Source organism: Rhodnius prolixus, unplaced genomic scaffold (assembly GCF_049639745.1).
Source record: "Rhodnius prolixus isolate KJV_2025 unplaced genomic scaffold, Rpr scaffold_5, whole genome shotgun sequence".
Taxonomy (NCBI): Eukaryota; Metazoa; Arthropoda; class Insecta; order Hemiptera; family Reduviidae; genus Rhodnius; species Rhodnius prolixus.
In genome coordinates this window covers 23,641,792-23,669,068 of record NW_027411624.1, presented here as the reverse complement: position 1 = coordinate 23,669,068, position 27,277 = coordinate 23,641,792, and the positions used below count along the sequence as shown (strand labels likewise).

At 30.6% G+C, this 27,277-nt stretch overlaps 1 protein-coding gene across 11 annotated transcripts; it reads left to right on the top strand.

Moving 5' to 3' along the window:
• The first annotated feature begins 828 nt into the window (after nucleotides 1-828).
• On the top strand, nucleotides 829-27,277 carry Pten (phosphatase and tensin-like protein). 11 transcript variants are annotated; one of them, XM_074135432.1, is made up of 13 exons: nucleotides 835-1,071; nucleotides 1,469-1,701; nucleotides 2,706-2,835; nucleotides 2,922-3,096; nucleotides 3,168-3,275; nucleotides 4,530-4,674; nucleotides 4,800-4,960; nucleotides 5,053-5,255; nucleotides 5,649-5,769; nucleotides 5,852-6,041; nucleotides 9,350-9,587; nucleotides 19,143-22,781; nucleotides 26,539-27,277. In XM_074135432.1, exons 2-11 carry the CDS (start codon nucleotides 1,596-1,598, stop codon nucleotides 9,421-9,423), a joined length of 1,413 nt encoding a protein of 470 aa, XP_073991533.1. In that variant the 5' UTR covers nucleotides 835-1,071; nucleotides 1,469-1,595; the 3' UTR covers nucleotides 9,424-9,587; nucleotides 19,143-22,781; nucleotides 26,539-27,277. The 11 variants fall into 11 exon arrangements, with proteins under 11 accessions (XP_073991530.1, XP_073991529.1, XP_073991536.1 ...); XM_074135430.1 differs by having other exon boundaries at nucleotides 16,238-22,781; XM_074135438.1 differs by lacking the exon at nucleotides 9,350-9,587.

Below are 27,277 nucleotides of genomic sequence, written 5' to 3'. Positions count from 1 at the left end.
ATAACACTTGAATATTGTAATCGCTTAATATCAGATTTTTTCAGAGAAAATTTTAAAATAAAAGCGCAGGATTAAGAAATGATATATCACATTAGGCACGAAGATCATTTGATATAAAAGAGAGAAACTGGTAATTTAAAATATAGGTGATTTGCAGTACAGCAAGAAATTCGGAGGTTAGCCCATAAGGGCTGGGTGAGCGACTGGAATTGAGGAACAAATTCATCACTTAAAATTTCAACATTCATTGTGCACTTCAGTGGACAGTTCTTAAATGCGAAGCGAAAACTTGGCCCATGGCACAAAAGTTCTTCAATGTGAATTTAGTGGAGGATTTTTGGAAGTGCCGCATTCCTAAGATGCGGATGGATAGTAAGGGAGAGAATGGAAAGAGGAATTTAAAAGACATTGGAAAGAAAAACTGTATGATAGAATTTGACAGAAGAATAGATGCGGAGGAGAAAAAAATGGAACTGAAAATAAAGAAGGTGAGTAATGTTAGCGAAAAAAGTGGTAGGAGGATAATTTGCAACAGATGTAAGTGGTGTACTGGTGGCGTAGAGAATTTGAGTGTGGAACAGACCTGACCGCAACCCTCAGAGAGAGTTAACAAAAAGTGCTAATTGATTAACTTCGAGTTTGTACAGACAATGACGATGTGTCAAAGCCTTGGATTTATTTGCAGAACTTTTTTAAAACCTGGAAGTCTGAATAACTGGGAGGTTATGTAAATTTATTATTTTAAATGAAAAAAGGGTTATATAATGTTACAATAGAAACGAAAACTAACTTCAATTTAAATTTCCGCGCTCTCTTGCTAGTTATAAGTATTATTTTTTTAAATAAGTTAATATTGAATTTAGACCTTATTTTAAAAATTTGTTTTAAAAAAGAAAAGAAGAAACATTTAAATAATTTTAAATTTAGAAAGAATAATTCATTGAAATATCATGGTGCCTTGTGCACCGTACACGTTCAATATGGCCGATATATGCGAGTAATAAGGACAAAGGAGATGAACAACCATTTCATAATGCTGGCTTCAGTTTGATATGCATTAACAAGAGTAAGGTGAGCTAGTTGATATCTCTTATATTCGAAGTGAGAGTTTTGTGTTTGATCAAAGAAAAACTTTTGAATTGGTTCGGCTGTAATATTACTTCCTAAACCACTCGATTTCTGTTTTAAATAATTACTGTTTTCTTCTAGAAACGAGCATCTATTAAACTAATTATGTTCTTGTAAATTGCTTATAATAAGTACGAAACTTGTGAAAATTGTTTCCGAAATTGTCTTCTTTGTACTCGTATTTAGACTTCAAAAAGTAGTAGATAAATTAGGCCTTCGGTCCTGACTATTAATGAGAGATTTTCTTCATTACTTTCAATTTCATCAATGTGAAAGATTCTCAACAGATCATTTATTGTGATTTTAATTCTAGTTTTTTATTTTCCTAAACTTTTATTAGTGGACGTTTCTCCCATCTGCCTTTTTTGATACCAGACAATAGTGCTCCATGTTCATCTGGGAGAACCGGGAAGACCAGAATTGGCTTTGCTCAGCTGGCAGGAATCTGCTTTCACTGCGTCCGTACGATGGCCAGTACTATTTCAAACATGAAAGTAACAAATCCAATCAAGGGATTAGTAAGCAAAAGAAGAAAACGTTACACCCAGGATGGTTTCAATTTAGATCTCACATGTAAGTTTTGTGTTATTGTCTATTATTAAAGTATTTATAAATGAAACTTCATATATTTTCCTATTTGATTTATATTAAATGTGTGCTATTTCACGTATATTGAAATAAGATTTCTCCACTCTGTAAGAATTGGTTTTCGCCTAATTAGGCAAAACTTGGCTTAATTTTATTTGAAAGAGTGTAATAATAACTTAACCGATTGCATCAGATTTCTTATTTTGTTGTTTATGATATTGAATTGACTTACTTTTAAAATTCTAGTCAGTTGTGTAGGTTTTATCTTGTAAATTATACTTTAAAACATGCTCAACTGACAAATTCTCATTTTCTAGAAATGAGTAATACTTTTTTTTTTATAACATATTCAATTCATTTTGTGAACCAACAAAAAACCTAACGGAGGGGAATATTTGATAAGTGTCAGAAACTGTTTTCAAAGAAACCTTGATAAAAATTGGAATACCTATCTCTTCGAGAAACTATAACCTCACAGACTAATTTAAAAATTGTTGAATAAAATGAAACTTGTGAAAATTATTTCAGTTTTATAATCGATTTGTAGATATGTATATTTTGTTGACTAAGTGGTCTTAACTATGAGAGTGTGGCAAAGCCTAATAGCAACAAAAAAAAAATCAAATCTTAGAAATTAATTGTTATTAATTATTTTACGTGGCAGATAGCAACATTGTATCGTTTTCAAAGAAAATTATTGGAAATTCCAGTAATTCGATGTCTTATTTTAATTTAAGAAAAAAATCAATAATATGCTCACGATCACTAAGGGTATAGACCACCTTTTTATAATAAACTCGTTCGAAATCTGAGAATTATAGAACACTTTTGCAAATTCAAGGACCACCGATTTCCTTACTTTGTATTTAATTATGGGCGACACATAGTGTAAGTAGCTGATATTGTTGTGTGTGCATAATGATGTTATTGTTTCTTTTATCCCTTATTTAGATACCTTTAATTGAATGCAATGTTTTTTTATCTTTTAGATATCAAAGAAAATTTGATAGCAATGGGTTTCCCCGCGGATAGATTAGAAGGTGTTTATAGGAATCACATTGATGATGTAGTAAAATTCCTTGAAGCGAAGCACAAGGACCATTATAAAATTTACAATTTGTAAGTAGTAGACCCAATTTAAAATTCACTAGTACAATCGTTATCCACAAAAGTCACCAGTAATGGTTATTTTTTCCCTTTTTTAGATGTTCTGAGAGGAAATATGATGAAAGTAAATTTCAACAACGAGTTGCAAATTATCCATTCGATGATCACAATCCCCCTAAGATTGAGGTTATAAGACCATTTTGTGATGATGTACATGAATGGCTGTGTCAAGATACTTGCAATGTTGCCGCTGTTCATTGTAAAGCTGGCAAAGTTAGTGTATACTTTTTAGTAATTATTTTGGTTATTATTTACTCTGACGATCATTGCTTATATATGTTTAGGGACGAACCGGAGTTATGGTATGCTGTTATTTGATCCATGCCAGGCAGTTTCCTACTGCTAATGAAGCCTTAAATTTTTATGGTGTAATGAGAACAACAGACACAAAGGTTGGTTAGAGCTTTTAAAAAAACTTTAGATGTACGATTTAAATTATCCATTTGGAAAATGCTTCTTCAATTTTTCCAAAGCAAATGGCCCTTTCATGATGCTTTATATTTATTTATTCGAACTACAGTATTCCCAAAGCCTCTAGGTCACCTGACTTAATTTCTGGAATGGCTTTGTGCTCTACTGTGGATTTTTTGTTGAATTCTAGTATCGGAATACCTACTAGAATGATGCTAGATTTTCACTGAAATATGAGTACTCAATATTAAGTAATGCGATTCCACTTGATGGATGCCACATTGCTATATAGCTAACGTCTCTTCATCACTCTCAAACACCCTGTATATTCCATTTTCAAAGTGACCTAAATGAGTGACATTTGACAGTTGGTTCTGAGAGTATATCGTTTTTAGGGAGACCCGTATAAATATCTTCCAGTTTTGATTGACTTTTATTGTATTGTTGAACATTTTTCCTACTTTTTAATAAAAGGTAAATGCAATATTCTGAATTCAATTTATAAATGACTTATTATTACTTTATATTTTATTAATATGGTTTACATAGAAAATAGTAAAACTAAAGTAATTCCTAGTTTTTATGGCGGGTTTTACGCCCACTACCGATTCATTTTAGTTTAATAACACTATCAAACTAAAATTCAGATTTGTAAATTCTTTTCACTCTATGGAATTCTTACAATAAAACTTGTTAGTGAAATCATAATTTTGGGGAGGCTATTATCCGTAGTGTTATATATTTTCAGCTTGAGAACGGATAAAGGATCATTGCGTACTCTATGCAGAAAGTGTTCTTATTTTTAACTTTATTTGTATTAATTATTTAACATGTCCATACCAGGTGAAAAAACTGTTCGTGCTTACAGTTTATAATTCTTCTTGTTCATTTATGTATGTTTAAGAGTTTGGCGCCACTTAAGACTAGCGGTTAGAGGCGAGGCCTGTAAAGGTAAGATTCGATTCCCGTTGTAGGCCTTGGATTTTAATTAATGGATTATATGAGAAATTTATAGTAAAGTACGTTTGCTTTCCGCCTCCGTCCACGATAACTAATTTGTATTTAAACGTAGAACCTACCTGAAAAAAATAGGCATTACTTTTTTTTTCTTTTTTTAACGTTTAAAAGTTAAAAAGTATTGTAAAATTTCGATTTGAACGTTTTGAATGAAGAATTATGTATACTTAACTTTAAAGTCTGCATAAGCCTTAATGTCAAACTCTTTTATTTGTTAGGGTGTTACAATACCTTCTCAGAGAAGGTACGTCAATTATTACGCCACTTTAGTTCAAGAAGATCTCGATTATAAACCAGTATCAGTCGTCATTAAGGAAATCAGATTCGAACCTTTGCCTACTTTTTTTAATGGAACTCAAGGAAGTAAGTATGGGTTTTATAAAAAACGAATTATTAATTTAATTTTACTAATAATTTAATTTTTTTTTTAAATTATATTCTAAGTGTTTTTATTTCTGTATTAATATTTCTTTCTTCATCATTATTAGGTGTCCAATTTGTGATCTCAGAAGGGAATAAAAAGGTGTTGGCTTCTGAATATGAAGTTAGAAAAGGACTGACTAATGTACAAATTAAACTCGAATCCTGTCCCCCAGTACAGGGAGACATTAAAATTGATTTCTATAATAAACAGAAAATGATAAGAAAAGTAATAATTTTTAGTTTTTAACAAATCTTTGAATTAGTATCTACTTAGCTTTTATGTTTCCAGCGTCTTATGTTTTATAATAATTATTTTAGGAAAAAATGTTCCATTTTTGGTTTAATACATTCTTCGTACGTGATGAAGTGTTGCCAGATAGAAGTAATGTGGTAAGTAGTTGTCGTTCTTCAGGTGAAAATGGAAATTCGGAGCAACAAAATGACACCCTGCCTGAAAGATCTTTAAGTTGTGAAGAAAGGTCTCAAAATAATTCAAATACTACGCATATTCATAAACCTAGGTATTTATTTTTATGTTATTTTTTTACTAAATAAGCACGTTTCTGAAATATGTATAGGTTGTTTATTTTGGATAAAAAAGTGGAAGGCCATTAATTCGAAAAATAAAAATGAAAACAATTTTTGGAAAAAAAAATGAAAATTTAATAATAATAATATTTAAACTTTCATAATTAAAATTTGTTTCTTAATTTAAGTATGCAATTAAAAAAAATAGTAATAAAGAAAACGTGGTTTTACCCTTAAAATGTTAAGTACATATTCTCTGGATACACTTTGTTAAACGTCCAATCAATGAAATAGAGCTTCTTTAAATTTCTTCTTTAAGAAGTAGTAAAAAAAGTAGAACTTCTTTATAATAGCTGTTTAGTAACTACACTTATGGTAACTAATAGGGCAAGTTCTCTGATAAATCTTGAGATGGAACCAAAACTGCTGATGCTTAGGATAGACAAGTGGGATCTAGATGATGCTCATAAGGACAAGACCAACAAGATGTTTCCCCCAGACTTCAGGGTATGTTTGGTATTAAAACAAAAATTAAATAGAATTTTTTGATATTAAGAACCTGATTTACCATCTGTTTGCCACTCTTCAGGTGTGCGTGGCAATGAGTCGTGTTGGTGAGGATGCTGTTAGTAGTTTATGGAAAAGGCACAGCAGTAGTGATACAGGTGATCTGACGAAGGATTTGGTGGTAGCAAGGGAAACACCGTCTGAATCGTCTGAAGCCGATTCTACAGATTCTTCTACAGCCGAAGAAGAAGATGAAGACGGATGGGAATCAGGTAATTATTTATTATTTGTCTACTTAAATGCATAATAATTAAAACCTTGTTGGCATGTTTAATTTGAAACCTTACCATTCAGATGGTGGAATAATGTTTTTGTATCGTAACTATCAACATAAAACTTGCTGCTAAAAATGTGAGAAGTAAAATCAGAAACTTATCTAGGCTATTAGGTGAATCGAAATGCCCTTCGTGTGAAATGAAATAGAAAAAATAAATTCAGAATAACTTTATTTTCCATAAACAGAAAAATAACTATAAATATTCAATGACTAAAATAAACGAATTTACACGTATTCTAAAATTTATTTTTTTAACTTACCGATTGGTAACCAATGCGATTACAACAAAGTCTAATGGTCCATATAACCCGAATTTGGTGGACTTCGAATGAAACACATTAGCGTACAGGAACTGTTGAATTTTAAGGTGTTTAAATGGAATGAAGGAAGCCTTATTTTAAAATTTAAATTTCTTCTTATTAATTGAAAGCTTTACAGTTCACAAATATAATCAAATAGATATTTGATTCAATTTCTTTTGCCGAAATTCTAACTTCATTACTTTACCTGACTGTTGATGAACACAATATATAAGTTTTGATTTATCACTAATAATGCTACAAGAATGGATACAACTTTAAGTTAAAGTATGAAATGTACTTGACAAATACAAAATATGTTGTGTGAAGTTGACATTATTTGACTTCATTTTACGTAGCACTGACAATATCATTATTTTCCCCGAGTTAAATTGGCCTAAATCCTAAGATTAGGATTTGGAAGGCTTCCTAACCTATAAAATAAAATCTAGATTTTTTTTCTTCCTATGTAGGATTGCCTTACAGCTCACCGCCTTGTGATGGAAAGTGCTGTCGGTAACTAGAGAACACAGTCCGGAGACCGGCAGTGCTCTGAAAAGACTTCGTTGTTTTGTATAATATTGAACAATGCCTTAATTAAAAAAACAAAGAAACAAAACGTACTATCTGTCATAGGTCACATTTCTCCAAGTTTTATCTTACTATTAATATTATTTTTAAAGATCTATTAAATAAATTATTCTATTATAAAATGTATTCAAAATACTTTTCTCGCTTATATTTAAATTTGAAGTCTTTTTAAATAATTTTAAATGCTATTTCGTTTTAGTGAAAAATTCTTCAATAAATTAATTTGTAACTTTCATTAATCTCTTATCATATTGGTGTGGCATTGTGGTTTACATTGTAAGCTTACTTCTTCTATTGCTAGTAATAGAAAATTTAGCATGTTAGTAAGCAAATTCTATTTTCCTTTACATAAGTTTTATTCCGTTAGCATGGCAGCTCTAGATTAACTTCATCAATAATCTCTTGCCCAAAACTTGATTTACAATAAGCCCAAAGAAATGGTTTTCACTGAGCAGATTTGGATAAAAAAAATGAAATAAAAATATAACGGGCCCATTTTTAATGTGTGTATGTGTGGTTTTATTTGTTGTTTTTTTTTTAATATTTGTGCTTTTGAACGTGTTTTATATATGATTTTATTAGATAGGTTACATTTTCGCTTATTTATTTTTTTTGTAGAGTTACAAAGGTTATTATTACAATTTCTAAATTAAAATTTAACTATTGTTAATTATGCAAAAAATTAAAAATGAGACTTAAGAGAAAAGCTGCTTAATGCTTTGTTACATAATTATATATATCTGTATACACTCGCATGTTTATCGTTAAATGCTGAATTATTTTATTCCTACAGAATAAAGTTTTATAGAAATTGTTGATCACAATGCATAAACTATGTTGAAGTTGACTGTGCAGTGCTTATTGTCGTGAGTTAATCGCGTATTGAAAGCTAATACTGCTTTAATTAGTTAAAATTCTCAAATGTCATTGAAATTTTATATTAGTGGTCTGTATACTTGCTAACTCTCATCCAACGTGAAAGACATTTACAGGAAAAGCGTACATTTACTATACATGAAGTTATTGGTGAACAAATTTTCAGTCAAAATCTTTAGAGTCGCTACAATAATGGTGAAATGGTAATACAATTCACCCGGGATGTGTAAGAAAACTAGTTTACATTATCATCTTCCATCTCCACCTTTAGATTGTCGAAGCTGAATCAGGAAACAACAGTATGTATTTTTTAAGTTTAGAAGGATTCGTTTATTGCCAGGTTGATTTTTTTTTTTTTATAACTGATACAAATTTTAAAATAATTAAAGAAGATGATTAGTTTAAACAAAATGTTTTGAGCTAGAACTTTAAGAATGGTTATTAGAGAGAATCGTGACGGTGTTCCCGACAGCTTTTTAGTTCGCAAATTGCTTTAACAAATAACCGTAAAGATAAATTTGTTTTATGGAAATTCTAACTAAAAACAACTAAAAAATGAAAATAATTTTGTTTTCTCATTTTCATATTAACTTGTTTGAACGCTGTTCTGCGTCGTAGTTCTTTTTTTCCGCAATCTTAGAACTCTCGCTTTTAAATTTGTGCAGTTCGCTTTCTTTAATCCTAGTCAGATGATTGTTTTAGTTCGTATACTTTTTTTTGTTTTGTCCCAAACCGCATACTTGATTCGTCCCAGTAGCCATTGTTGAAGACGATAAAAATTAAATTGCTGATTAACTTTTGGATATATATTTGTATTTACTTCTGATGAAAATAGTTCCTTATTCACTATCCATACTTACTAAATAAACCGAAGTTATTTTTCCTTGCTCAAATGACAATTTTTAATCTTAATAAGTAATCGAAACTCAACATTGTGAACTGAGTTTTCTTTTTATATATGAGCTGAAAATACACTGCTTGAGGCAAAACAACTAGAATTTAAAACAAAATATATTTACAAATAAAAAAAAATTCACCAATTTTAAAAAGTTTACTAAAAACGAAACCACTTAACTGGTACTGGATATTGGAATAACCTGTACAATGATAGCCTCTCAGCAAGGCTGTGATAGTAGCGATAGATGCATTTCTAATGAAAACAAAAAATATTCATTGGCGCAATAAATCTTCCTATATATTTAAACATTTTTTGCGCAGGGCGGTTTCAAACTTTACATCTTGTGTATACACATATATTTGCAAATAAATTAATGGAAAAAGGAATGTATAAGTGGCATAAAGCAGAAATTACTTTTAAAATTGCGAGTTATACTTAAAACAAGTTTTATTTTTCCCCATTTGTTTTCTTTTAAATAATGTCAAAAACTGCGACTATATAGGTATCTTTGTATACATATATGCATATATTATATAAATATTTGAATGATGGTAATATGGATAAAAAATGCACATCCAGTTGAAGGTGAAGTTGGCCAATACAGATTGCTGTCAGACTCGGAATACCTCTCAGAGAGATTGTACGAGTCGTGACTCATCCACAACTACATTATACAACACAACTTCATCTACTTCTACTTCTGTACTTCTATCGTATCATATTCTCTTCATCTTCAATCAGTATCATCATCATTTGCCATCAAGGGCAATATTTGCTAAACAAAGTATTTAGCACAGAGCCGCCTTTCTTTATAATGGTAAGATTAAAAAAAACTTCCATTTTTAAAAATTCCACACCTTTTGTTTTTAACTCTCCGTATTTTTTTTTTTTTTTAAATGACCAATTATTGTTTAAGACAGAAATTCGTGTAGCATCCATTTTCGCATGTTTTTGTTTTGTTTTGTATGTTTTGACGTTTTATAAACCGTTTATTAAAATATGTTTGCCAATGATTAAATGCAGTAACTTTTTAGATGATTTTATGTTTTATGTGCAATTTTAAGCTTTGCGTTCCAAATGATTGTAGGTTTTAAAATTCTTGAAGCTGATCCTAACAATGATGCATGGAACATAATTTTATTATGTAAGGCACGAATTCAATAACATTGTACATTAGAGCAGCGCAGTTATTCGCTTTCACATTTCACAAACCGTTTGCGGCACTCGAATCAGACAGACAACATAACCTACGTAAATTTAGGACAAGACTGCAAAAAGAAATTATGTAAAGAAGATTCTATTTTACATACCACTTATTACAATAATATTTAACGGTTAACAATTAATTATTGTTAATGCATTAACTATAAATCCAGTATCACGAATGCAATACAGATTTAGTGTAGAAGACCTCTAATAGCCTACGTGGTTATTTTGTCTGGGTAGGCTATTGCTGTGGTTACAATTGGATTTTTATTTGTACTCTTCAGCATCTATTGAAGTTTTTTTACTTTTCATACTTCGCCAATAGTCAGGCACGCTTCATATGGTAATGAGAGTTTTAGCAATTCACACTCTTCCCCACGGAACTGTTAGGGGTCTGCTCTCGCTTTTATCAAATCCTGTAATATTGAATGTATTTTGAATATATTTTTCACATTAGGCTGGAACCATATTTTCACATTAGGCTGGAACCATAGTGGAGCGGCGAGCAAAGCGGCGAAATCAAACACAAGTAAACATATGGGACCGCGCATAGTGGCGAGCAAAGCGAAGATAGAGCAACGCTATCTCTAGAGAGTAGAGCAAAGCGTTATGACATGTTTGATTTCTTCGCTCTCATCGCGCTCAATTTGTAAAGGTTATTTTTCAAAGGTTATGGATATTGATACATTATTGGTTTAGTTTGTTTGAAGAAACTTCTGTGGGGCCATAGTATTTGTGAAGCTACAATAGTTTTTAATAATTAATAGTTTAAATTAATTAACAATTAGTAGTTAATGGAGAATTCAGGTAATTTTTGCTACATTTAATTTGGTTCTCAATCCCTTAATGCTAACTTTCATCTAAATACTAGGGAAAATTAAATTACATTTTCACGTCCTACTACTTCTGATCAGGACGAATTCTCCAATCCTTCTTCTGTAGCGTCTTACTACTCCAGTTTTTCAGATGAACAACATTAATTTACGACAAATCATGGTGTAGTGATTTAATAAAATTATTGTGTTTTTTTAATTGACTAATTTCTTTTTATCTGCATATATTTCTATTTTATTTTTATTTATTTTGATGTTCTTATCTTAAAGTAACTGCTAGGATTAATGGGGTTACACAGATTTGTATTTAGTAAATAACCTACATAGTTAATTTTTCTATATTGTGCCTAACTCATGTTATGAGCTGTATTACTCAAAAACAATAAAATTTGATTTTGATTAATGGGGTTACACTGGGCTAGTATGTAATCAAATGTTGATATAGACATTCGAAAATACGCATGAAACTTGCCAGGATGCTCCCGAAGTTGATGGTACAAGTGATGAAATTCACCAAGTTCATTTCTAAACTTATTTATGTCATGTACACTGCAGCTCCTACTACTAAGCTGCTGCAAATACCAAAGTTTCAACGAAGAATTTTCATATAAAAATAGTTCCTCCATCTTGTTTTGTCGAAAGGAGAACGCGACTAAACTCGTCACTATGTGCATGCGAATCTTTGCTCGCTGCTCGTCGCTCTCTTTGATCTGAAGTAGGCGCTCGAGTCAAATGAAACCTTCTATCTTGGTTATTCTTCGCGATAATTGTACTTTGGCCGGAGCATAACCTTACTGTATTGATTGTTAAAGTGCACGATCAGTGTTGTATTTTTTGTTGATTGTTGTTTTAAATAAGTTAATTTAAACAATGCATTGCTTTGGCTAAAAATGGACTATTGCTTGTGAATCATCTGTTTAGCTTTTCTGCTAATCATTTTAAAAGCATATATGACTACTTTGATCCATCTTTTTAAAATAATGTTGCATTCAATTATTATTATTTTGCAATTTTAATCAGCTGATAAAAACGTAGATGGGTTTTAGGCGCCAGTCTTACATTAAAATACAGAACTGAAAATATAAGCTTTGATAATAACTACAGAATTTCTGAGAATAAACATAAACACAAAATCTTTAGCATAGAAATAAACACTATTAAACAATTCATGGAATTCATTTAATCGATATTAAACAATTCTAGCCAAATTGCAATGAATAATAATGATATAAATAATTACTGACATTTGTTTGTGGAAGTTCTTTTAAGTAGATCACGTGTGAAGCATGAACATATAAATTGATACGGTTTTATAGATTAATAAATTTTGGAAATTCATTATTAAATTTATCTTTCAAAACCTTATGAAATGCTTAAAATTTTCCACTAGATTTTCACTAAAAAGGGGTTAATTTGGCAGATCCCCATTATTGCTAGTCTCTATTGGCTTCCCAAATTTTACTGTATTAGGTTCGAAGTTCTCAGATTTAAGCACTAGTATGTGATCCCAAATATGTTGTTTAGAATAATCTCCACTTTCGATGGTATGCTGCATATTTTCTCTCGAGCCCGCCGAATATCTGAGTAATAATTGTAATTTATTACAATTGGTTAGCGCATGCGTGCTTGTGTTATTGTTTGAAAGAACTTTTTTGTGTGTGTGTGTGTGTGTGTGTGTGTGTGTGTGTGTGTATGCAAGCTCTTCGTTGTTGTTTAACCACTGATATTTCCATTTTGTGCAAACTTCTTTTCAAATGACTTCTATCTGGAGAGACTATGCCTTCTTCCCTACATGAGCTTTTTTCACGCAGGTGAACGTGATATTTAGACCTTCCACCTATTTACTTATGCTCAAATGCTACTTGCTTTTTCAACTGTTGGCAAATGGTATATTATGTTAAGGAGTTAACACCACTTGGCTGTCCGTCCTACATCAACATTTTTGGATATATGCATCTTAAACGTCTTTTTTCTTTTTTTTTTATGTCTATATACATAAATGTATGTACGCATGATTGTTAACTTAAAACTTTTTATTCAATTTTCGTTCTATACTATTCTAATTTTACAACTAAAATTTTGACCAAATCCGAAAGGGAAGCTATTTTTCGTTTTTCCGACATTTTTCTCAAAAACTTCTTTGAAGCCCTCGCACATTAATTTATTTACTATATAATTCTATTTATCTACTTTATTTATAAAAATGATAATGCTATTTGTTTATTAAATAAACCAATTACATTTATTGAAAACTAATAAATTCTGGAACAAATTATTTTTGAAGGCGATATCAACCAACTTGAACCAACTTATTTCCGAATTTTACAGTTAATTTTACAGCGAAGTTAGTTGTTAGATGGTTTAACTAACATTTAACTGATACTGAGGATACTTATGGCAGACCCAATCGATATGTTAGTAATTAAATACGTCCAGTAAAATTCATTATTCATTGAACATTGTAATTTAAACAGGTACCATACAAAATTTTAATAACTAATGAGTATTCTCGAAGAGATTTTTTTTCAAAATATTTTTTAATTCCTCCAACTAAATATTGTTCTGGAAATTTAAATATTAAAGATAAAAATTCATAATTTGAAGATTTTTCTTTAAGTTTTAAAAAGTGGTTGTGGGTCTGCAGTACTGGATAATTGATTGATTTTATCTTATGGAGAATGTTTTTTAATTTTTTTTTTTTTTTGACGAGTTTCAGTTTTTCATCCACCAACACTGATTGATTTATCAATTTGACTTCCTACCACATGTTTCTTGCTGACTAATAAAGTCAACACATGATGAATCATTTTGGGATGATGGATGATAATCTGAAAAGACAAAAAAAAAACGCAAAACACGTGCTTCGTGGAGTAAAATAAACTAACTTTTTCTTAAAGTCGATTTCGACCACATTCTCATATTAAAAACTAGTTCGTGGCTCTGAATATTGAGGACATGCTCTGAATTATGAATACAATATTTTTGTTCTTCGAAATAATAGTTTAATGTGAAGTCGGCCCTGCATTTTGGAAAGTTTATTTTGTCAAAAAATCAAAAAATTAAAAATTTTGTTACTTGTTTAAAAAAAAAAATCATTAACTGATAATAGCACTTTAATGCTCGTTATCATTTATCAATAATATCAATAATTTGAATCTTTTACGTTGGTTTGTACATTTTTTCTTTTTCTAAAAATTAATATTGCGAGAATCTGGTAGAGCTGTGGAATTATCTTTGTATTGATATAATACCAATTTTAAAGCAACTGTCAAATAAGGTTGTACGCTATTAAATTATTGGTGGAAGATTAAATATTTGGAGGAAAATACGTTACAAAATTTGCCCAAGAGAATTCACAATCGGTGATAATTTTTAAAGGAGAAATTAAAAAAAAAAGAAAAGAGATTTAGACTAATTTTTATTTATTTTATCATTTTTCTGTTGGATTTACAACACTGTAGACTGACAACACAAGATAGACTTCTTATGACAGTCTAATAAATAGATCTTTAAGAATTATGTTAATATCTAACTTATTGCAAATTTTACGTGGCCTGTTATAAATTAAAGTGTATTAATATATATTTTTTAAAAAAAAGTCATATACGATTCATTATACACTCAACAGCAAAAAAAACCGGACACTCAGATTTGGTCTCATAATTTCGTTAAATACGCTAATCTTTTTAGTTTATGGTTAGAATTGGTTTATTTATAAGTTATTTACACAAAATCTGCCACAAATGACTAATTTTTATTAATTATTAACACAAAATTATAAAATAAAGAAAAAATGAGAAATTAACACATTTTTTTTTAAACTTTATTCTTCATTTTTATCAGGTTTTCTGACAAGGGATGTTCTTCTAATAGCGGGTATTTCTCCCTCTTCTAAGGCGAAGGGCCCTAATCCTGTCAGACATAGAAGAAATTAAATTTTGGACGTACGCCACCGGCAGAGCATCCCATTCTTCATGAAGAGCAATTTGGAGCTGATTTAAGTCATTAGGAGGAGGATGACGATGTCTAACACGCCTTCCTAAATTATCCCATAAATGTTCTAAGGGATTCATATCGGAAGTTCGTGCAGGCCAGTCCAGAACTGTGATTCTCACTTGCTCCAAGTATTCGGTAACAATTCTGGCGGTATGTGGGCGAGCATTATCCTGCATCAAAATGAATTGGTCACCAATAAATGGAGCCAAAGTGATCACAGCCTCTAGGAGCACTTCCTCAATGTACCTCCGAGAAGTCAGAGCCCCAATTATCAATGAAAATCAGTTCAGTACGGGCGTGGAAATTGATTCCATCCCAAACCATAACTGATCTCCTTTCGAAAGGTCGTGACTCTCGAAGAGTACATTGAGCAAATCGCTCCCCTGATCGTCTCCACACTCTTTCTCGATCGTCTGAGTGGTATAGACCAAAGCGAGACTCATCTGTGAATAAAACTGTTCCCCATTGCACTACAGTCCAATGAAAATGCTGGTTGGCGAATAATCGCCTTTCTCTACGATACCTTTCCAGGAGTTGGGGCCCTGTCGCGGGGCGCCTTGCTTCAAGTCCACGCTCCCTCAGTCTCCGCCGTACCGTGTCCGAGCTAACACGCGTATTTCGCGCCACTTAAAGCCTGTCCCGAACCTCAGGAGCAATTAAATGGCGGTCCCTTAATACTGAAAGCGTGATAAATCCATCGTCAACTTCAGTTGTGGCCCTTGGTCGGCCACTGCCAGCCCTCCGTTCATAACTGCCAATCTCCCGGAAACGCCGGGAGTACATCATTAATGGTGGACTTCGCTACTCCAAGGGTTTCTGCGATAGATCGGATGCTCGGGCCTTCTCTAGCCAAGGCATCAGCTCGGGCTAAGTCTACATTCGAAAGAACCATTATTCTGGACCAAAATAAAAAAAACACGTCTATTAATGACAGAAAGGCGCGGTTAATAAATTAAAGATCTCTAAAGGTGCGAAAACCTGCTTACAGTTTAGAAGAATTCCGTCAGGTAAAGCAGCCCCAAGACAAATAAGCCACATCTGAGTCTTATCTCATGCCCTACTAATCCTGACGGGATTAGTTCAGTGGACTTAGACCCTTCCTTCTCTGTAATAACCAGATTACCCACAAAAACAAACCACATTACTGATAATCAGCTTTTAATATAAAAAATATTAAGTGTCCGGTTTTTTTTGCTGTTGAGGGTATGACCCGAGATTTCTCAAAATTGAATAACTTCATTTTACTTTTTTTGCTTGATTAACTGCAATTATTTTGTATTAATTTATCTCAATTAATTTTTTGTATGTAAACATTTTTTTAATATTTATATTTAAAACAAAACAAAAAAACTACTAATAAAAATAAGAAAGACATAAAACTTTTTTCGGTTTAAGCTTCAGTTTTTAAATTTATAGGAGTGTTAAATTTCAGGTTGGCATCAAGTGGAGGGACCTAACAAGACCTGCTATGCAAATTGACGTGAAATAATTTTGTTTGCTTTTTTTTTTTACTAAAAAAAAATTATATATATAATATATAAATAATGAATGTGAGGGTGGCCCATCGAGAATTTTTGTAGACCAATAATATTAATACTATTTCTCTTACAACTCCCATCTCTGACCCGAACAGAACACCTCATTTCAAAATTTCAAAAAAATATAATAGCTAGATTAATATAAGTTCTAAAAATGATTTGTTTTGGACATTTGTAACATAAAAAAAAAAAAAAAAAAAAAAAATGCAAAGAGAAAGAATAAGAACCTACTGTGTAAACATTATGGCATTCATATTGTCAAGTTTTCTTTCTCACGTTTTGGTTTCTAATTTAAAAAAAAAATTAAAAAAAGTCTTATAATTAGAACTTCTAGTACCTGACTACGCTTGGAATTTAAATGTTTGCAATAAATAAAATAAAAATAATTGTAAATACGGAATGGAATTTTGCGCATTCCTACTGTGTGAAAGTTATTACTTTATGTTTTCTCCAAATTTATCTTTTTCTTTTTTGTTATAAATTTTTGGGAAATTATCACCTACACACCTAACAGAGCTCAACTTTGTTTGTTTTTGAAATTAAGACCGGCTATTAAGACTACTTCGGAATGAAAATTAGCTATTGTGAGCTAAGTCTGAAGTAAGCAGCCTTAGGCTAAGCTTTATATGTGACCACTTTCCCCCCCCCCCCCGACTTGAAAAATCTTTGCGTTCGTATTTTTTTCTCTCCAACTAATAACCATTCCTATTTTCACTAGGAGCCTGTAAATTAACTTTTTAAATAACTCGAAATAAACCATCAGCTTTTTTTTTTTAATTCTCCGAGTGTTTAGTATACATAATTACAATTGTTTCCATCTTAAATACAGTAAGCATTGTTACCAATATAACTAGCTTTTGATGTTAGTAATCAAACTTGCTTCTAATAATTTCCCTATATATATAAAAAAAAAGTGGACACTTGTTAAGCCCTGCCAAGATTGTTCTATTAGCCGGTTTAGTTGTTGCACTTGGTAATTTAGGTATTAATTTATAGTTGCTTCCTTCCAGTGTTTAAATTAAAAATCCCTTTTCTTAATTGTTAATTTTTTTCAATAATATAGAAAATTACCTAATGTCCCTTTTAATATTATAATTAAAATTGAGTGGAAAATACTTTTTTTCAGAAGATAAGTAAAAACATAATCTAAGAAGTCACGTTTTCAAAATTTTTGGACCATATAACGCATTATACTATCTTTGACATCTGTCTTCCCTTATACAACAGTCTCCCTATTTTTATTTTATGAGATTTTGGAACAAAGAATCAGAGTAGTTGTCACCCCCCCCCCCCCAAATTACACTTTGCCATTTCATAACACTAGTTACAGCTAACAATGAACCCCATATAATTTTGATTTTTTTTTTTTGGAAGACATATATTGGCCACATTTCCGTAAAAGTAGTTTTCAAATAGATTTATTTAAAAATAATAATGAAAATAATATTGCAAGCTATATATATATTTAAAAAAAAGTACATTAAATTCATTATTTATATTTATTACTTACTGGCTTTCACCTTCGGAATTGATAATGCAATTACTAAATTACAAAAAACTTATATTGAACGGTGGTTTGGTTTATAAAAGGAGGCGAAATAGAGCCACATTTGAGGCCTTTTTCAGTAAAACAATAAAATAAATTGCGCAGTGCTTCTTACTCTGATAACTCATTTATTGAAACTGTATTCCATAAGTAAATTTTGAAGAGTCTAGTGCAAAAATACCAATGATGTTGCTCCATCAATTCTTTTATTTTTCTTGTTCTCTTCCCAAATGTGCAGTGTCTTAACTCAGTTTGTTGAAAAGTTAAGATTCATTTGTAACTTACTTTTTACACATTTAAATTAATCGTATCAAGCCATAAGTACATTTCACAATCTAGAATCCCTTTCTATTTTGTTTAAACAAAGAGTGGGATAACCATCCCTCGATTGCCTTTTTTTTTGTTTTGTCATTTTTTTATTGGCTCATCGTGATTACTTCTGAACTTATTCAAGTTAAGCCAACACTAGGGACACATTCTTTACTATTGATATAAAATAAATAATGAGCCAAACTAATTTGTTCATCCATAATTGGCGTCCTTCACCTGAGAGATTGCATCTTATAAGTTTTTTTAGCACTATACCCAGTCCCAGGTGCCAGGCCCGGTCTCCCGCTGGTCTGCTTCGCTTTAAGATTCTCTCTCACTTCAAAAAAGTTTGCTCTGAACAGTTATTCTGGTAACATTCGATGAAGAGATTAATTTCTCCCCTAATGACTGATACATAGCCAGGGATTTTGTTTTAATGTTTCGATAACCTTTTTACCTTCGATGATCTTTATCATTCTGAAGTTCATTATCATTTAGCTATTTGTGGACTAAATAGCCACGTACTTTTTTTTTGATCCATCAAGAGTTATCTTCCAACATCCCTTTGCCCTCTCACCACTGTTTCTTGTATCCTACTGATAAATAAAAAATTTCGAGAGAAGGTGTATTTTGAATCCATTTTAACTTTTCAGAGGCTTTTCTTTTATTATCAATTTCCTTTCAGTACAATGCACATTTCACTTTTATAACTACGGTATTTTTTTTTTTTTACTTTAGTCTAAAGAAACGTTTAGAACTTTTCTTGTATTGCAACTGGCCTCTGTATTGCAACTGGTCACCTCTCCGATTATCTTTCTCTTTTTGAATTGACTGTCCAAAATAGAAGTAAATATAATTAATTACACCTTGTGTCACTTTTCTTTTTCATAAATATTTGTAACATTTTTAAGATACAATATTAAGAAAATATTCTTTATTAATAGATTTGCTGGAAGCTACTTTAAATTAGAGGGGACCTGAAAGGTGTCATTCCCAAAATAAAATGGATTTTTATCCAACTTATTGATGTAAGAAGAAAATTTTAATTTTTTTTTTTATGTAGAATATTTATTTTATTTAAGAAATATTTTTTGATGAAAATAATTTTTTTTTTTCGTTTGTACTTCATATAATAATAATAAAAATAAATAACTATTTTGTTTTATTTATTATTATAATGTTTTTATTACTTATAACTTTTAATTTAAATATATTTAAGGATTGTTTTCTCACACATATACACAAACCGTTTTTAAAATAATAATATAATTTGTTGCAAAACGTAAAAATTTATCATCTGGCCCAAAAAAGTCACTTCATTTTCCTCTTTTCTCACCTTTACTTCGTTGTTTTTATTAGCCTTGATATTTATTTTTTGTTTATAATGTTAAAAAAAAAATATATATTTAAAAATTACTACATACTTCATAATTAATATTCCTAATTGTAAAATTTTTGTACCAAATTGTCTGTTCATATTGCTTTTATGTATATAATTAGGTATAATGTATAGAAAATTTAAAATTGATAGATTGTTTTATCATTTAAAAAATTTATTTGGGAAATTTTGATAGAGAGAAATGTAAAGATTAATTAATTGCGTTTCCTGTAAGGATGAAAATGTATGAACGAATTTGGGAGAATTATTATTATGAAGCTTGACAACTTTGTATAAGAAACATTTGCTGGCAAGCTTAGTGTAAAATCCAGTACACCATCAAATTTTTTTAAAATAATAAATCATTGATAAATAGGCGCCGCCACGCGGTAGCCAAGCGGTTAGAGGCGAGTACTGTAAAGCTAATATGTATTGTGGTACTGGGTTCGATTCTTGGTCTAGGCCTTGGATTTTATTTAATGGTTAATATGAGAACTAACCTAACATAACCTAACCTAACCTAAAGTCGCCTCCGTCCACGACACTAATTGGTAGTTGGACGTAAAGCCCGCCTGAAAAAATAGGCAATTACTTTACTTAACTTCATAAATCATTGTTAAAACCGTTATTTAAGAAAAGAATTCTAGTAACTAATTTAATAATTATAATAAAAGTTTGGGATAATAAGTTAATTTCCAAATATCTTTACAGTTAAACTCTTCCAACTTAAGCTCACTCTGTTCTTTCCTTCATACTGTATTAATAAAAGTTACAAAAATTATTTTTTAAGCTTTATTTAAAAAAGTTTAAAATTAGTTCTAAACTGGCTTTACTTTCACTGAAATATTTGCTAATAGCTGTGTAGATTAGTTATTTTTTTGCAATTCTAACTCTTGAAAGGTTACTTAGAGTGCATAACCTATCTTAACTGGCTTAATAAATTCGACAAAAGCTTATAATAAAATCATCATTGTACTCTCATCCAACTGATCATTCTTGAATTTGATCCCAGGACTGCTTTACAAGCAGCAAACCGTTAATAAAAACCATAGGTTTTGACAGAAAATTGATGAAATGCTTATGTAAATGTTTTTGCATAGTCATAAAAGTTATCTTTTGAATAATGATGATTTGCATTATTTTTTATTAGTTATAGGGCCTTATCCTCACAATCAATATTTTTAATAAGCTGCATCCTTTCTACCTGGGATACTCTGGAGTACTTAACTTTTGGCAAATTTCTTTCGAAATTTCTCTAATCAGACAACTTTATGTTCTTGATTAACTCTTAACTGTTATTATTATTTTTCACTTAGTAGTACCACAAAGATTTAATTTCATCTCATTAATACCAAACAAAACATTCACTTCGCTTATCTTTGCTGATTGAGCTGAGCTCAAATAAGTAGATTAATATCCATCATGACCCAAATACATTTTTATATCTTTTTGTCTGGGTTTGAATTGATTAAAGAAAACTTGGGTTTTTTTTGGAACTTTGTTCTGTTAGATTTTCTAAGTATTTTTCCAATAATTAAATAACTTTTTTTTAAATTTTATTTATCGATTTTTGACGGAGCGTCGCTTGGGTGAGGTTTCTTTTCAATGTTGTCAAGCTAAAGGTTTCTACTTTTTAATGATCTCTTTTATTAAGCGCACAGCTTTGTGTATTGTAATTGCAATTACAGATTTCTTTAAAAAAAAAACTGCAAGAAGAATTCAACGTTGGTTTTTTTATTATTTTTTTCTTTTTTACACATTATTTTTAAATACGAAGGATTTGCATGTTGGATTAGAATTTGTTGGATGTCCCTCCAAATACTTTTTTCATCGTTGCCATTCAAATTAATAATAGTAACAGTGTAGATTGGCACTCTGTTTTGGGTTTTCCGTCTCTCTCTCTCGTTTTTAGTTTTTACTTTAGGAAAGAAGCTCGTAACACGGATATTTTACTATTTTTAACATTAGGAGGATTAAGGTAAATCTGATAGATAAGTGATTTTGCTGATGAACGGGTGTTCTTGTACAAATTAGATTTTAAAGAAAGGTAAATTAAAAAAAAATATATAATTTTTTTTTTACATACCTAAAAACAAAAAGAACAATTAAATGAAAGAAGTTATTTGTATTATAGTCCTTAGAATGTAACTGTTTTATATAATGAAATAAAATAATTAAAAAATTGAATATATTTGTACTTTGTATGCATGTAATTAACCCCCCTCCCCCCACCCAAATTTGAGTGTAAAAAAGAAGAAAAATTAGAATGAATGTCGTGTTTTGGGGAATACATTTTTTTTTTTTTTTTTTAATTCAGCCAATTATTCCATGCGTTGCCCTTTCACTGTATGGCAATAAATAGTGTATGCGAAGTGTTTTTGAAAAATCATTAGTTTAAATAAAATTATTTATTTTTTATTCATAAAAAGTGGAGCGCATTTTTTTTTTTTTTTTTTTTTTTTTATCAATCAATATATTTTTGTCCGTCTGGTCAATTTTTGTTTTTTGTCAGAACACAGTACTGGCTCTTGGTAATGTTTTTTTAATTTTGCGGCTTTTCTTTTTGGTCATTTAAGTACCCTATTTCCGGAGAAACAAATAATTTTGAGTAATTACAATATATGTATATTTTGTTTAATAAACAGAAAAAGTATCGATTCTTTATCGACCAAGTTTGCTTGACTTACTTTTCTTTTTTTTATTTAATTTTCTTTAATTTTTTTTCTTTGAAAATTAACTCGTTTGATTTCTTATTTAATTTTCATTTTATATTATACAAAAAGATATATATGTAAACCTGTTAATATTTATATATATATAGGATATATATTTGTCTTTCTTAAATAGCAAATGTGATAGCCCCCTCAAATACAGATATTTTATTATTATTATTATTATTATTATTATTATTATTATTATTACTATTTAGTAAAGAAAAACTAATCTGAGTTATTTGTAATACTGTAATTACAATTGTATTTCACAGTTTATTCTAAAAAAGAAAAATTAGTTTTCTCCAATACTGCATCCACGGCCATATACATTAATGTAAAAAATGAAATATTTGTATAAATAAACAAAAATATAATATATTGTTGATACGTCAGCTTTCTTAAAAAAAAAATTTGCATCTTTTCCTTTCTCTATTCATTTATCTTGGTTTTCTTTTCAAGTAGTTTGCTAGTAGTTATCTATATTTTCTTAGGTACAATTTTCTAACTAAACTCTTTCTTTTTTTTCTGGTTGAGTGTTTCAAAAATTTGCATGATTGGTTTTTAATTAGATTTTACGAGTATTTATAGTTAAGTGTATTCGCCTTGTGTACCAACAGCAACCTTAAAGTAAGACAAAGATTTTTGTACGAGCATTTTATCTCGGTATTTATTTTATTTTATTTTTTATTTTTTTATTAGAGAAAGAGAGAATTTGAAAGAGTTTTATACTAAAATGGCTGCTTATAAAACAAAATGTTGCTATCAAGTACAATTTTCAACGTAAATGTACGTGGTTCTCTGGAAATAATTGTGAATGAAAAAGCTCTGCAAGCTTAAATTTTCTTTTTCGTATTAATTCATTTAAGTGCAACTAACGCACCTAAATTCCGTTAAAATCGAAAATGCAAATTTTCAGAAAGGATTTTTTCAGTTTTTTGCATTCGATCGAAAATTGAATGGCTGATCAAATGATATAGTATATTAAGTAGACAACTTCAGGTAATACCCTTCACTTTCATTTGGAACATCTTACCAGGTTTTATTTTTGGAAGATTTTCAGAGAAGTGGAACCATAACCCCACCTAACAACAATGCGCCTACATTATATCAGCTATATAATATTAGAGCATATTTAAAGCAATAGTGGAATACATTTTCTTCTTTTATTAAAGAAAATTGGATAACTGGTAGTGTAATTATACAAAAGAATTTTTGAGATTTTGGATTTCCTTGAAATTCTTTTCCCTGCCTATTTTCTATCAACTAGTTCAGATAAAACTGCATCGTATCTTTCATATATTTTAAAAACCTTGCTTTTTGTTGAGTTAAGGGAAATCAGAGAGTTCGATGGTTGAAGAAGAAACTTCAAGAAGAGATGAAAAAAGAGGGCCTATTCACTAATTATTATAACAAATGTTTGGAATCTTTTTAAATGTAAACAACCTACAGTTATTTTGATGTACATTTTGCTTTTTCGTGTGTTCATATTTAAAAAAAAGTATTATAATAACTGCTGTACGTTATAGGTGTGTGAGTGTTTTACATTTTTAAATTAATTGAACCTAGGCTTAGCTAAACCAGGCTAGACTGATTGTAATCGCCGATTTTATCTATCGTAGCACGTATGTTTTTGGTATCGCTGAACGGTTTAGTATTTTCATTCTAATAATCAGGGTTAATTAAAATTTGACTTCAACTATGTTGACTTTCTTCTTCTTTTTCTTTGATTTCGCTCTTATGCCTTTCAGCGTCGAGCTTTAGTTAACTTTTATCTTATGCCTTTAACCAACGGATGTACTCTTCTCTGTTATTTGCCAATTTTCGGATAGAAGACCTAGTCTGATCACGCTTTTGTGCCAATCGCCCAATGTAATCCAAATAGCCCAATCTTGGTCTGCGGCCTTCTGATTTGGCCTCCATCATACACCTAATTTTCTCCTCTTCACTTCTCCTGCAGACGTGGCCAAACCACCCCAACTGTCGATTCTCCAACGAAGGGTTGTACCTCTAAACTGCTCCTTATTGTTTCATTTCTAATTTTATCATGCTTAGTTTTCCCTTCGATCCAGCGGAGAAATTTCATTTCGGCAGCTGTAACCCGGCTTGCATGCTTATCCAGCATAGTCTTCCATTCTGCCCCATACTGAAGAAGAGGTAAGTAAAAGGTCTTGAAGACGGTCATTTTTACTTTTTTGCTGACCTCTCTTTTACCGACCACAGTATTCCTAATCAGACCATAGGCTTTATTGACTACACCCACCCGATTCAGCACCTCCTGATCAATTCTGCCATCCCAAACAAGACTCCTAGGTACCTAAACTCTTCTACCTGTTCCATGAATGCCCCTTCACACTCCACTCGGATTGATTCCTGTGTCCTCACGTTCAGCGACATTCCTTTCCATTTGAGCACTTCATACCATTCAGCTACTGAATGCTGCAGATACTCTTTGGAACTCGCTAACAGTACCACATCGTCCGCGTAGAGAAACGATTGAGCATATATCGGCCTCATTCTCCAGTTACCTAACTTTACTTGGGGTGTTCTTCTTTTACTCATTTTATGTATCTCGTCCATGAAAAGATTAAAAAGCAGAGGACTTAAGCTGTCACCCTGCTTCACACCCCTTTCTAAATTAAATGGACCCGATACTTCCCTGTTCAGTCGTACAACTGCCTTGGGTTCCTGGTATACTGACTTAATGGCCTTCAAGGACGTTCTTGGCTCTCAAAGCATGCCATAATCCTTCTCTTGGTACCGAATCAAAAGCTGCTTCTAAATCCAAAAATGCTAGGTACAAATCTTTACCTTTATCTCAGGCCTTTTCAAAGATCAACCTCTTGTTTGTCTCCCTGGTCTATAAGCCGCTTGTTCTTCTTCCATATCTTTCTCAACTAGCTGGCGTAATTTGCACTGCAATATTCGGGTATACATCTTATATACGACAGAAGATAGGCTGTTGACTTCCTTTAGGTGTAATGTGAGACGAAAAGCTGAAAACACGTGCACTACGAGGGATAAAATCAGCGATCTTATCCAGCTCTACTCTCTAAGTCTATATACTCTAGCCTTCAGTTGTTGCTCAGACTTCTTCGCTGGCGAAACTAAAGCGCCGTTTTATGACCTTAAAAACGACCATCAAACTGATCTAAAAATATCATTTAAATTAATAATTTTAAATAGCTTTAAAATTACATTATTTTTTCTCTATAATTGTGAAATTTACTATTTTATCAATTCTTCTGTTAGTTTCTTCCAGAAAATTACTTGTCAGCTGAGGTAAGGCTGATTTTCTCGGCGCAGAGGACAAATTTATTCGAAGATGATTGTCAACGCCTGCTTTTGACATTATTCATTTGATAAAGATAATTGGGCATCTCAAAATACATTCATATTAAAAAAGTAATCTCCGTAATTCTTTTTTTTTAATCATTTGTAGTCTGAAGATTAAGTGTTTCGATTTTTTCTAGCGCACGCTGAGAGTTCTTCTGGAATTTTTTAGAACTGCTAGCCAGCTGTATACTGTCCAAAAAAATTATGATCGTAACTATGAAAGGCCTTATTTTAGATTTCAGCTAGAGAGAAATTATGCCAGTTTTTGGTCTGGCTGTCTTCGAAAGTATTGTATTGTTGTGTCCATTTTGTTTCGCGAATAAATATCTGGCTATGTGTCTGTCCAGCAGCAATTCGAGATACCTTTTTAATAATTAATCCCAACCACAAGATTAAAAGAAAAACGCATTTTTTCTTTTTTGTTCAGTTTTAGAAAACTCGCCTTAATAGCTTATTATTATTAGGATTAAACAGGTTATTTACTAAAATATCCAGGCAAGTCTTATGTTTGCGTTTGCCTGTACCAGTTTCTCTTCTCCACCTGCTTTTTTAAAGGAGGGTAAAAGGAAAATATTCACCCTTAGCTACACTCTGTTCACACATATTGAACAATTCCACAAGGAGCTATTCAAGGAATTTGAAAATCAGGCGAATGGCCACTCTTTCATTCCAATTCTTTTTCTTGTTTTTCTGTCTGCTCACCTTAGTTATCGGCTACTAAACCCTGAATGTGTTCAAATAAGTGTAAAGTAATTAAATTCTTTATGTCCGTTAAGAGTGATGTCTTGATCTTTGTTTGAATGTTTTTTTTGTTATTTTATTCAAGTTGGTTGCTATTGGTTACTAAGGCTTTGATTTTTATGTGTTTATTTTCAAATATATGTATACATTTTGTTTAATTTTTTACTTTTTTAGGTGAATCTACGTACCTGTAAAAAAACAAGTAAAAATTTTATGTAAAAAAAAAAAACATCTTGGGAGTCTGCACTACATAATTTTTTTTCCAAATTTTTGACTTTAGGATTACTACTTGTTTAGAACTGTGATTTTTCTTCTTTTTTTAAAAAATAATAATACTCGTTTTATTATTTTAATTTTTAATTCAGAAAACATTCTGAAATTACCTTCTTTTTTTATTTTTTGTTTTTTTTTAACATTAGTTTTATAATTTAATTGCAATTTTAAGTACAAAAAATGTGAAAATAAGAAAAACCAGTGTTAAGCTCTTTGTGAAAAAATGCATGGCTGTCAGTGCTAGAGCTATTCAATTTCGTTTAATAAACAAAATTACAAATTGATTGTAATAAATGTTTCATTTAGACTACTAATATAGATTTTCAGTAGAAAAATTAGTGCAATGAATTTATTTTGCAATTTTTTTTTATAACTATTTTTATTTTTTTTGAACAAAAAGAAATTAGAGACAATCTAGGACTGCTTTTTTGTTAAAAATAATGACTTTTTTTTATATTGTTAAAATATTCTTTTTTCGTGTACCTTTGTTGTTTTTTTTCCAATCCTTTTTTATTCGTTGCCAACTGTAACATACTTAGTAAAACTGGTGGATTTTGCAGTTTTAGGGAAAATGATACAATTAAATATTTAAAAAATGTTATTTTTTATATTTTAATTAAAAAGTCAATGAAATTTTTTA

Bases quoted from the DNA above. Each gene is read 5' to 3' on its own strand.
- Pten (XM_074135429.1), top strand. From the start codon at position 1,596: ATGGCCAGTACTATTTCAAACATGAAAGTAACAAATCCAATCAAGGGA. The intron at 3,097-3,167 runs GTTAGTGTATAC...ATATATGTTTAG, and splicing joins TTCATTGTAAAGCTGGCAAA to GGACGAACCGGAGTTATGGT. The intron at 5,770-5,851 runs GTATGTTTGGTA...GCCACTCTTCAG, and splicing joins TGTTTCCCCCAGACTTCAGG to GTGTGCGTGGCAATGAGTCG.